Source organism: Solanum tuberosum, unplaced genomic scaffold (assembly GCF_000226075.1).
Source record: "Solanum tuberosum cultivar DM 1-3 516 R44 unplaced genomic scaffold, SolTub_3.0 scf00148, whole genome shotgun sequence".
Lineage (NCBI taxonomy): Eukaryota > Viridiplantae > Streptophyta > Magnoliopsida > Solanales > Solanaceae > Solanum > Solanum tuberosum.
Window position 1 is genome coordinate 660,389 of NW_006239071.1, and position 13,760 is coordinate 674,148.

Sequence of the window (13,760 nt, forward strand, 5' to 3'; positions counted from 1 at the left end):
TAACGTTTTACACCTAAAACGTTACTATGAGTAACGTTTTAAATTTGCAGGATTTGTTTCTGCATTTGCAGGGCTGACGTGATTGGATTCTCAATAAACGTTATTGTGAGTAACGTTTTACACCTAAAACGTTACTCACAGTAACGTTTATTCATTTAACGTCGTCAGCTCCGTTAGTTTTTGTCCGTTGAATTTTTAAAATAAAAATAACCTAAAACGTTACCATGAAGTACGTTTATACTACTTTTGTAAAAAATTTAAAAAGCGTATTAGTTTGGTGAATTGGTTTTTAAAATAGCTTATTTTGGTCAATGCTTCCAAAGTAAGCTGCAGCAGTGTAAGTTTCACTAAGCTTTGTGAAGAGTCGTTGTGAGCAATTCGATTGTAACATCTTGTATCAAGCTTCAGCTGTGTAAGTTTCACTAAGCCTTGTGAAGAGTCCCTGTGAGCAATTCTATTGTAATATCTTGTATTAGATCATTATTTCTGCAACTCTGAGAAATTAACTAAATTAAAGAAATCAACTGTAGAAATGCATGTACTTGAAACTACTTTTTGATAGATAAGTAAAACATAAGTTGGTGTTTTTCAATACTTTAAAAGAACGTGGATATTATGAACTTAGCCAGGGAAATCAATGTTGGAATCTCTAATTGCATCACCTTCTTTGTCTAGCCAAATTTTGATAATGCCTAAAATGTGAAACTCATATATTTTCAAATTCGAAATTTAAGTAAGTAGCTCTCTCATCTTTCCCCTGTTAGCTTGTTATTGTTTAAACAAGTGATGTCAGTAGTTCCACATTATTGATTAACAAAGAATCAAAATCAATTTATCATTGAACAATGAAATGATATGGTTCTTACATATAAGCTAAAAAGGGGAAAATAAATTAGCAAATCATAAAGACTCAATTACCAAAAAAGCAACATAAATATCCAACATCATATTTTTCACTTTGGTGGAATTCATCTACTCATTTACATGGTTCCAAGTTCGCATTTGTTGTAGCATTTTCTGCTAATTCAACAGTTTCTTTTACTTTTGTCCATTGATATAGTTCATATGAACTTACCTAATTTGCAAGGAAAATCAAAATAAGGAAAAAACACAACAACAACCAAGGAAATCTTAATAAATATCAGTTGGTCAACTACCTTCTACCTGAATTTTAATCTCTTCTTCCCTCATTTTATACTTTCACTATTCCCAGTTTTGTTAAGAAACAACAACCACAGATCAATTATATTAGTCAGGAATCAGTATTTTAGGGACAACTTATATTTCTGTCAATCTGAACTACATTCAAGGTTCTTCCATGCTATCCCTAAGAAGGTCATTATGATAATTGAATGTTCTAGGAAGATATTAGTAAAAGTAGGAGTAAACAATTTGGTAATTGTTAGTGGGAAGAAAGCATTTCATTTGCAATAGCAGTGGCAAGAAGGGAACCACACGCGTCAAACCCAAATGGCAGGCGTTGGAGCTTGTTAATAGGTCAGAGTAGCAAAATGACGGAATTACCCTGATTTATTTACGTAAGTACCCTTCGTTGGCTGACCTACGTGGTGGGTTTTTATTGTTTTCGTCGGACTGAGGTACCACCACTTATTTAAAATGATGATGAGATGAGTATTACATAGGGTGCTATATGAAAACACTAACGGGTCGTTTGGTAGAGTGTATAAGAATAATGCTGAATATGATGTATTAGTAATGCATGCATTAGTAATGCAAACATTAGTAATGCTTGCATTAGTTATGCTTGCATTATTTCTTATACATTGTTTGGTTTGATGTATTGGAAATAGCAAGCCTTGTATAAAGACTATTAAAAAATATTTGTTTACAAAAATACCCCCACATTATGATAATTATAATTATTATTATTATTATTATTAGGCTTAGAGGGTAGTTTTGTCATTAGTTAATCTAATGCATGCATTAAAACCATTGCATTGCTAATACCTAGAAATTCATGGTATTAGCAATACACACCTTAATACACAATAGAGTGTATAACTAATGCAAGCACTAGTTATACATATGTTGGAAAAGAGTACCAAACAAGGTACTAGTAATACACAATGCTAATGCATGCGTTATTTTTTTCTAATACACTCTACCAAACGACCCCTAATGTGTCTTAACAAGAGAGGAGAATAATGCAAATACAATGACAATTGTATAGTATAATGGATAAGAACAAATAAAATTATGTCGTTTTATGAAATAGAAACAACTATTCTCTAATAGGTCATTTATGTGGGGTAATTCAGATCAATATTACTAAACAAATAATACATATTTACTATATGTTTAATTTATTAGTAAAAGGAAAGAGACACATCTATTTGAGTTGTGTTTCTTTAGATTCACAAAAGGCTTCTCTTTCAGAGAAAAAAGGTATCTTTTCCTCAAAACAGAAAAAACGTCCATTAAAGTTATCTCCAACATAAAGCGTTTGGAACTATCTTTTGTAACGGGTACGATTTTAATTGTGGCTTTATATGGATAGTTCATTTTTATATGGAATTATACTTTCTGATTAGTGAAACGAATTCAATGATCCTGCAAACTATGTATATGATCAAATTCTTCATAATCCTATAGGGTTAAATTAAATGTATATAGAATGTATTAAAATGTCCTTTAGAACATGTTTGAGTAGATTCTATAACTTGTTATAACCCAAAAGTCACAAGGGAAAACTACGTAAATGGGCCATAAAATTCAAAATAATTACAAGTTCATACCAAAACCCAAAGTCATTCTTGAAATACCCTTTCTCTCATAAATAATTACAGTCCATACCCCTCATTCATTAAGACTGATAATTTTCGTTTAACTGATATTAAATCAGTATCATATATTGTATTGGAATCATTAAGGCTAATAATTTCAACTCATTAGTCAATGATATTATAAGAATATATGTATATAATTATGGTATCATTAAGGTTTCTTGTTCAGAAATTACTCATATATATATACTCTTATAGTATCATTGACTAATGAGTAATTTCTGAACAATAAATTTTAATGATACAAATACAGTATATGTATACTGATTTAGTATCAATTAAGTGAAATTATCAGCCTTAATGATACCAATACAACATATGATACTGATTTAGTATCGCTAAGCGAAATTATCAGCATTAATGATATCAATATAGTATATGATATTGATTTAGTATCAGTTAAGCGAAATTAGTTGGGAGTATATTGTGTAATTATTTAGTGGGGTATGAATATAAAGGGGATGCTTGTAATTATTTTACTTTTATAGGGCATTTGCTTAGTTTCCCCCAGTTTATTGTCCTAACTTATTAATTTTGCCTTCAAAAAAAATGTTTAAATGCACTTTTTTTATTTTACCAAACGTTATGGTGGGCCCGTACCTTGACCCTAGCTAGTGATACCTAATATTATTATTTGTATTTATATATGAGTGTAAGGGTTAAGAGAACACTCTCGATATACAAAGGAAAGAGCACTAGCTAGAGGAAATTGAGAAAGTGTTAAGCTAATTGATTTAAGGCATGGCAAACAATCAATTACCAATTAGTAGTGGCTCAGAAAAAGAGGGAAATTTTACATATGCGATGCAATTATTGTCATCATCAGTACTTCCCTTTGTGTTGAATTCAACAATTGAATTGGATGTATTTGAGATCTTAGCCAAAGCTAATGATACTCAACTTTCTTCTTCTCAAATTGTTTCTAAAATGGTTTGCAACAACCCTATTGATGCAGCCAATATGTTAGACAGAATGCTTTATGTGTTGGCTACTTATTCTTTGCTCACTTGCTCCATTAATAATAATAATGTTAGACTCTATGGTCTGTCACCGGTGGGCAAGATGTTTGTTAGTGATAATGAAGATGGTGCATCTTTGGGGCCACTCTTGTCTTTGCTTCAACATAAAGTATTCATTAACACCTGGTAATTGTTCTCTCTTACACCTTATTATATATTTATTCGAGAGAAAGTATTGAAAACACATCTAAATTCGACACAAATTATTAGTTTTATCTTTGAATTTTTGATAGTCATAAAAACACCCATTTACTTTACTAACTGAACTTAAATACAACCCGGATCTTGAAACATGAGTGAAATACATCCTAAATTCTCGATAAATTTAGGGGTATTTTCAACACTTCTTTCGGTTATTTATTAAGAGTTGATACTCCTACAAGAGTTTGAGACCATTTTCTATGTCATGTTGCTGATCGAGGGTGTATCTAAGTTTAGTTAGACAAGTAGAAAGGTGTAAAAAACTGTCAATAGTTCGAAGACAAAACAAAAGATTTGCACCAACTTTAGGAATAATATAGTAAAATAATCATGTTAATCATTAGTTTGTAATGAGTGTGCCAATCATATTTTAAGAAGAAAAAAGAAGTTACCTATTACTAAAAATGGTCATTCAATCATACTCATTTTTTTCACAAAATATGATCAACGCAGACATGACCGACCTCCTCCTCCTTCTTCGTCCTCTACTCCCTCTTTCTTTGTTGCTTATCCTTTAAAATTCGACATATAGTAAATATAAATTGTTTCGAGCTAATTATATAATTGAAAGATTCAAATAATGAGAGAATTTCATATCTAAAATTTGGGACCGTTTAGAGGTGATTTTGAATTGATTAAGATTGAATAGTCAATCTATACTTCATAAATAGTGCGTGTACATTTCAGATATAGTTAAGCTATATTATGTTTTTTGAGTGTAACATAATGTATATTCAGTGTGTATATTTCATGTATAGATAAACTATATTGTATAGTCAATGTGTATTTTCTAAATTGCTGGTTATTTTTTATGTAAACAAAATTTGACTATATTTATAACAAACTAATTACTTTATTGCGCATATTTGAAACTTCCCTTATAAAATATTCAAATAAGGACCATAAACGGTCTTAGACTATTTCAGAAAATCTAAATATACCTTTCATCTACCTATTTTGCTTAAGAGTATCTCTCCTCTTACTTTCTCCCTTATAACAAACAGTCCTCCTTTAAAAAAAAAAAAAGTGGACTTATATTTTTATAAATTAATAAATTTGTAGAAATATATTTTTATAAATTAATTTTATTATTTGTACCTGTTATTACCAAAGTGGTCTTATAACGATAAATTACTAATTGATAAATTTAACCCATTATTTGCAAAGTTCAAAAGTAAATTAAATTAGACTTAAGATCATCTCTCACTCCTTTCTATCTAATTTAAATTAAAATCACAGGTTTGGATTAAAGGATACAGTTCTTGAAGGAGGATTTCCATTTGAGAGGATACATGGTGTAAATTTATTTGAATATCAAAAGACGGATCTCGAATTAAGTGATGTTTTCAACAAGGCAATGATCAACCATACAACTCTAGTGATGAAAAATATACTTGACACCTACAAGGGTTTTGAGGACATCAAGACTTTGATTGACGTGGGAGGTGGTCTTGGAATAAACCTCAACATGATTACATCTAAATACCCAACTATTAAGGGCACTAATTTTGATTTACCTCATGTTGTTCAACATGCCCCATTCTATGAAGGTACCTTTCTTGTTTTTGTTAGAGAATAGGCCAAAAAGATCATTCATTCATGTCATAATCATGCTTTTCCTAAAGACCCTAACTTGTGTGAAAATTATTAACTGAAGAACTATGTTTACTTTATAGAACAATTATTCATTTTTTAAAAACTAATTATTCCAGGGGTGGAACACCTTGGAGGAGATATGTTTGAAAATGTTCCAGAAGGAGATGCTATTTTTATGAAGGTACGTACCTTAAATTAATTAAAATTACTAGTATGAAAAAAGAATTTAAGTATTTATAATAATTTGTTGTGCCTTTAAATCATTGACTATTTTTATTAATGATGTATAGTGGATTCTTCATGACTGGAGTGATAGTCAGTGCGTGAAGCTACTGAAGAACTGCTATAAAGCTACACCAGCAGAAAATGGGAAAGTGATAGTTGTTGAGGCCATTCTACCAGTGAAACCTGATCATATCCATAGCTCTGTGGTTATTTCGCAATTTGATTTGATGATGTTAGCTCAAACTCCGGGAGGCAAAGAGCGTTCGCAACACGAATTTCGATCCCTCGCAACTGAAGCTGGATTTAATGGCATTAACTTTATATGTCGTGTCTCTAATTTTTGGGTCATGGAATTCCACAAGTAGCTCTATCTTTACTATTTCACTCTAAATATCATCCAATAAATAATCTTTCCGTTTATTTGTATTTGTCCAATATGTTTTCTCTAGTTTGTGTTAAGTGAGTTCTTGGACCTTTTTCAATAGTTTGATATAAGTGAATTACTCAAAGTTCAAAAAAAATTATGGGACCTTTATTTTTCTTTTCAAATTTGTCTTTCATTTTATGAACTTCTTATTTACTTTACATTTTCTAGGAAAATAGTTTGAAAATAATCAAAAGGGTAATAGTGGAAAGTAACATTTTATTTATGTTCTTAAATATTTTTATTAAAGGGTGTGACATACCCCAATACTTTACTTAATTGGGACCACAGGGACTATATACTAAAAAAGAATATCATTTACATTTTATTTGTCACTTTTAGCATATCATGGGAAATAATCATTTTATATCTAATATTAAAGCTTTCAACTGGGTCGGTGGCTCGGTTTTCCGCCCATTAAAACCGGCCCACTGAGGGACCGACACACGTAGTAATTGTACTTGGTCGGTCCGGTGTTTTCTTGGCCTCAGCTCAGTAGGACGACCAAGTAAGGGACCGCTAGGTGGTCCATCAGTTTACCGGGCCGGTAAGTGATTTTTTAAAAAAATAAATAAGGGGAAAATAAGCAAATACCCATAATAGCAAAATAATTACAAACATATACCCCTTTACATTCATACCCCACTAAATAATTACACTATATATCCCATTTACTAATTTCGCTTAACTGATACTAAATTAGTATCATATATACTGTATTGGTATCATTAAGGTTGATAATTTCGCTGACTTGATACTAAATCAATATATATATATACTGTATTGGTATCATTAATGTTTGTTGTCAAGAATTACTCATTAGAAAATGATACTATAAGAGTATATATACTCTTATAATATCATCGACTAATGAGTAATTTCTGAACAAGAAACATTAATGATACCACAACAATATACGTATATACTCTTATAGTATCATTGACTAACAAGTAATTTTTTAACAAAAAACCTTAATCATACCAATACAGTATATATATACTAATTTAGTATCAGTTAAGCGAAATTATCAACCTTAATGATACCAATACAGTATATGATACCGATTTAGTATCACTTGAGCGAAAATTATCACCCTTAATGAATGGGGTATGGACTGTAATTATTTATGAGAGAATGGGTATTTCCGGAATTACTTTGAATTTGGATATGAACTTGTAATTATTTTAGATTTTATGGCCCATTTATCTAGTTTTCCCAATAAAGAAATCAACTTGACCGTTGGGGAACTTTTCATAAAGTGGCCATTAGCCCAACGGCCACTTCATGAAAAGTGGCCCAAAATTCAATTTTTATAAAGGAAAAAAATTTATCTCCTACAATTTTTATCTATAAATACTTCTTATCAGTGTTTTAAAAGGCGGGGGCGTGAGGCGAGACATTTTATGCAGTATCGGGCGAGACGTAAGCCCCGAGATACTGAGCGTAAGTCTTATGGATCTAGGGAGCGTAGTCTCATGTATATTCAATGTTATAATTTTATTACTAAGAAAATAAGCAAGAGTAAAACTTTCAATTATTTTACAAATAAATTTTAATAAATAACCTATAATATATAGAAAAAAATATTATGATTTTATTTGAGAAAAGTATTAATAACCAATAATGAAGAAAAAAAGTATTACAATTACTATTTGAGAAATATCATTACTCCAATAATAAAAAATATGATTTATAGAAAAAGAGGTTCAAACACCAAAAAAAAAAATGTCCAGGGCATGTTTTTCCACCTAGGGCTTACGTTTTCACGCTTGGAGCTTATGCCTCCAAATTCTAGGTATTACGTCCTATGGATCTACGTCTTTAGTTTGCGCCCCGGAGCATTTTCGATACCCCCCATACTCACTCGGGATTCACCCCAAAAAACAATTTTGAAAACACTTTTTCTTACATTTCATTATTTTTCCTACAACAAATTTCTAATTCTCTCTCAATTTCTTAGTTCTCTCTTAAAGTGACAGCAATCTTATATTATATTTTGCAATTAATAATATCAAGTTGAAGTTTTTTAGTTTCAAGTGTTCAATATTACATCAAATTTACGCTTCTTTCTTTATTTCCTATAATTTGGTAAATTCGTTCCCTTTCTTGCTTTTATTTACGTGTATTAATTCTTGAATATTTAATTATATTATTTTTGTATTTATATTTTTATCATTTTAATTTGCATAATGGATACGTTTAAAAAAGTAGGTAGAAATGTTAAAAATTTGTGTTCCGGAGATAGTAGGAGTCCGGAGCAAAAAGGGAAAAAAATTTCTATCAAAAAACATAAACGGCACATCAAAAAAAAATTTAACCAAAAGGGCAAAATCGCTCGTGACAGAGCAATTTCCTTCTGATAAATATTGACACCGTTGCTCCGTTAAAAACTTTTTTCCGTAAAATCGTTGTTGTGACAGCGATTTTGTCCAAAAAAAATTTTGTTTTGCAAACATCGCTGCCCCGCAGCGTTTTTCTCGAAATTTTTTTTTAAAATAAAATAAAAAATCTGCTATGGCAGCTTTTTTATCAAGAAAGTTTTAATAGGTCAGAGTAGCAAAATGATGGAACTACCCTGATTTATTTACGCAAGTATCCTTCGTTGGCTGACCTACGTGATGGTTTTTTATTGTTTTCGTCGGACTGAGGTACCACCACTTATTTAGAATGATGAAATAGATATTGTTTCAATGTTTCTAGTTTATCTTCCTATTTATGAAAAGTTTCAAAATAATCATATAATAAGCCACAAAATTGCAATAGAAAAAGAAATGGTTGAGATTTATAATTTAGAATCCTTATACATAAAGATAAATTGATTCAATCGTTATGATTAAGTTCTATTATAAATGTTTTATCACATTTTCTATGTAGACACGTAATTTTTGATCGAACTTGATATTTTACACAAATTTTAGTGGTTAAATATTTCTTTTACGTTTAAATTTAATATTTTGGTTTTATCATATTTTAGTAAGTTTAGTGTTAAAAATATTTGAAAACCACAAAAATAGAGCCATGTTTTAAGTTAAGTTTTGTTTTCAATTTATTCAAAATAAGAAGAAAATGTTCAAAAAATATATGTTTTCTTTTAATGTATATTTAATAAATAAATTAATGTTTCTTAATTAATTATTTAACTTTTCTTAAAATTTAAAATAATTTGTTAGTAATTATATTTATATATAATACCTACACTTACACCACTACCCCACCTTAAACCCCACTTCCCTCCCCCATTTTCTACACATAAATGCATAATCCCACTAAAACACTCCACACACACACACGTACATCACCACTATATACCTACACACTACTACTACTCCTGGAAAATAAAAAACACAGACAGATACCAAGAAAAGAAAAAGGATCGAAAAAAAAAAGCAACACGACATACTCACCAACATACACAAAAACAAAAAACGGACAGAAATCAAAAGAGAAAAAGGGACGACACTCAAGAAAACAAAAAGAAAAACTTTTCATTTTATCTCACGATCCTCTTAAAATTCACCAACACATTCACATTCCTCTTCCTTTCTCATTATTATTTTCATATAAACACCATACATATACCACCACACACACCTACAAAAAATTTGTGGGTATTCTAATCGAGCTTCAGTTAAAATTTTGCGGTATTCAACTCTACCTTATCTTTCTATTTATTTATTAATGGAATTTGATGTAATTTTATGACAAGTTCTTTTTATATTTTGTTTTATTCATGAATTTGATTGGAATGATTAATTTGTTAGTTGTTATATCTCTATTTCATGAATAAGGTAGCTTTAATCGATTTTATTTATGTATTTATTTATTTATTTTTATTTGTTAGTTGTGATCTCTTAAAAATGAATGGTCGTAACATTGTTTTTGTCTTCATTTAGATAATAATGATAAAGTAGGTATAGTTAGGCTAAAAAATAAATAAATAAATAAAAAAATAACAAAATAATACCAAAATTTTATATTGTATCCTAGGCATTTACATTCATTTACTTATTTAGTTTTATGTATAAAGGAAAAAATATTGGCTTTTTTTTAATGACTAGATGAGTTTTAGAAATATTAAAAAAATACTTGTTTTGATAAGAATGCGGTTGCGCATCTTTTTTGAGACATAAAAAAAACAAGGATGCAGTGATGCACCTTGTCCAATAATATAATTAAATTTTATTAATCTAAAGTAGAGACTTATATAAAAAAAAATAGATTATTAGGTGTGATGCAAAGAAGATAATTATGTCTCAAAATGTCAAGATCGAGAATGCAGTTATGCATCCGATTTAAAACTAATAAAAATTCAACTATTAAAAAATAAGCAAACCATGGCGTATAAACACAAATTATCCAAAAACGTATCAAGATAAGTATAAGTCAATAAAAGCGACCGTGCTAGAACCACGGGACTCGAGGGGTGCCTAATTCCTTCCCCTCGGTCAATTAGAATTCCTTACCCGAATTTCTGGTTCGCAGACTAATATAAAGAGTCATTTCCTTTTGATTAGGGATTAAATAAAAAGGTGACTTGGAACACCATAACTCAATTCCAAGTGGCGACTCTGAAATTATAAAATAATCCCTTAATCAATAACGTCACTTTAATTGGAAAAACCCTTACAGCCGTGCGCGAAAAGGGGTGTGACATTCTACATGATCCTCTTATCTCTTTCTTCTCCGAGCTCTGGTCATAATAAAAGGAAACAAGAAGAAAGTTTTAACAATAACTTATTTTATTACGAGAGGTAGCTCATAATATTCATATCAATTTATTATATGTATCTGTTCAACTCAAGAAACTAGTTAAAGAAATAAAATGCATTCTGATTTAGTTAAATAAATGTTTGAAATGATGCTTAAATTTTAGCTCATAAATCAATACCATGATAAATATACGTTTGGGCAATTTTACTAATGATCACTCAACTTTTATTTATTACACAAATTCACTAAAATATTTTTTATAATAAAATAACAATTCAATTTTGTCGATGTAATAAATATCATAGAGAATCACAAAACTATCTTCGTAAGAAGAAAAGTTAGTCAATTTTACTTAAATATCATGAAACATATATAACTAAATAAACTTTTCTATCAGAAAGTCCTTCACTATATCTGAGTATAACACATAGAAAATAGGAATTACAATAGTGTGTTTTAGTTCATAGGTTTTTCAAAATTGATTGAACCGGTTTCATTTTGCCCTAAACTAGATGTGTCCAATCGAAATGATTATAGTTATTAATACTTACTTGCTCTATCATGACTGGCAACACTTTTTTGCATTTCAAGATTATAAAAAAAGAAATTGGGGATTTTTAAAATTTTAATGTGTATTAATTCATGAATTTTTCAGAATCTTTTGACAGACTTAGATATGTTCCAAATTTGGTATGTCCATTCGAAACAATTTTGATAATCAATACTCATTCTTCTGACATGGCTCACGACATTCTTTTGACATTTTAGGCTTATAAAATAAATCCATTTTTTTAAAGTTTTTGATGTATGTTAGTTCATAGATTTTTTAAATTTCTTTGGATAGACTTCCATATCTATCCGAAATTTGGTGTATCCATCTGAAACAATCTTGGTAATCAATATTCATTGTTCTGTCATGACTGACATCATTTTTGGCGCTTTCGAGCCACAAAACAGAAATTTAAGGTTTTCTAAATTTTTGATGTGTGTTAGTCTATATATTTTATATTTTTTTAATTGCCTCAAACATGGTATGTAAAATTTAATCTATGTTAAAACATTCTTTAACAAAAACTTGACTAAATTTAAATTTGCATGTAACTTTGTTAAACCGCTCCCCCGACAAAAACTCCGAAATTAAAACCAGGTGCCTTTGAGGGATATTTTATTTTTATGCGGAAAACAGCTTAATTTCGACACTCATGCAAAATGTATTTTTTGGACTGTCCCTCAAATGAAAAATAAACTTAGCTTAATAATGAACTTATTTATACATTATGTATACATTCATTGTATCATTCACTATAACCCAAACTTCTGTGTAAAATTCACTAAAAAAAATACACTTGTATTAAAAAAAAATTTTACTTATATATATATGTTCAATTTTATCAACATAATGTCTTCATCTTTACTCTAAACAAAAATAAAAACTCCATTTATGGTTTTTCTCTGTGAACATCTTTTCTTCATGATTGCGACATAACTAAATCATAAATATTTGATTCTTCTATAAAATTCGAAGAAAAAGAAATTGAGATTGGAAAAAATGGCGACATTTGTACCGGTGAAGTTTAAGAGAGTAGCTGAGGCATTTGATGAGGTGGCAAAAGCTCGGATCTGCGAGAGCAGCGGCAGTGAACACTCTCCACCACCGGCGGTGGTGACAGAGAGCTTGACGGATTTATCACGACTCGTGAATTCGTTTTTAGAAGGGGAGGTAATTACTGTTAATGAGAAATTGGAAGAGATTGATGGAAATGTTGATACTAATTGCTTTGATGAATCGGAGATTAAGGAGAATTTAAGGAATTTGTTGAATTCCGGTGATGATTTGAAGAAAAGTGTTATTAATGCTGTGGAAAATGCTTTGCTTGCTGAAGAAACAAATGATCGGAGCTCACCGGAGTTTAAACGATGGTTGATGACTCAATTGCGTAACCATGGCTTCGATGCTGGTAAGCATCTTTTTCACAAATTCTATAGCTAAACAAATTACTTGTTAGTTGTTGCACTATTGATGTATTTAAGTTTTAAAATCTTTATTTAACTTTTTTTCGCCTTTATAGGATTGTGCAAATTAAAATGGGAGAAAGCTGGTAATCGTACCTCAGGAAGTTACGAGTATATCGACATTAATGTTGGTGTTACTCGTTACATAATCGAGGTTTCATTAGCGGGAGAATTTGAAATTGCTCGAGCAACGCTTTGCTACGCCTCGTTGCTCGAAAATTTCCCTCGAGTTTTTGTTGGAAAAGTGGAAGAGTTGAAGCAAGTGGTGAGAATTATGAGTAGAGCCATGAAGAAATCTATGAAGAAAATGGATATTTATGTGGCACCATGGAGAAGACTAGCTTATATGGAAGCTAAGTGGTTTGGATCTTATAAGAGAACAACAAATGAACAAAAAAATTATCAAAAGAATAGTTTTGATTCTTCTTCAAAGAAAAGAAATGTTGGATTTGTGCCTAAGCAAGCAATTTCTTTCTATTGTAGAGAGAATATTATTGCTTCTAATAGTGGCATTAAAATTGGAAATTTGGCAGCAGCTTTGAATGGATAATATCATGAACTGATATAAACCGTGGTGGAGTTAATCAAGGGTCTTGAGTTCAAATCCTGAATATGAATTCACGTTTGTAAGAAAACAATAGATTTAGTCATATTTCAATGCGGATGACCCGAACGAATATAAGTTTGTTTAATTTGTTAAGAATTAGAAAGCCATTCTTGTGGAGGCAATATATATTAGCTTTAGTTTTGGTGGGTTTGGGAAGTAAA

At 30.1% G+C, this 13,760-nt stretch overlaps 2 protein-coding genes across 2 annotated transcripts; both read left to right on the forward strand.

Annotated features, from left to right (window-relative positions):
* Nucleotides 1-3,495: 3,495 nt before the first annotated feature.
* On the forward strand, nt 3,496-6,366 carry LOC102601059 (caffeic acid 3-O-methyltransferase-like). Its single transcript, XM_006352308.2, has 4 exons — nt 3,496-3,949; nt 5,264-5,574; nt 5,737-5,801; nt 5,911-6,366. The coding sequence occupies exons 1-4, from the start codon at nt 3,546-3,548 to the stop codon at nt 6,208-6,210; spliced, it is 1,080 nt and encodes a 359-aa protein (XP_006352370.1). The 5' UTR covers nt 3,496-3,545; the 3' UTR covers nt 6,211-6,366.
* A 6,147-nt stretch (nt 6,367-12,513) lies between these two features.
* LOC102605651 (uncharacterized) lies at nt 12,514-13,649 on the forward strand. Its single transcript, XM_006352403.2, has 2 exons — nt 12,514-12,937; nt 13,049-13,649. Exons 1-2 carry the CDS (start codon nt 12,529-12,531, stop codon nt 13,540-13,542), a joined length of 903 nt encoding a protein of 300 aa, XP_006352465.1. The 5' UTR covers nt 12,514-12,528; the 3' UTR covers nt 13,543-13,649.
* The last annotated feature ends 111 nt before the right edge of the window (nt 13,650-13,760 follow it).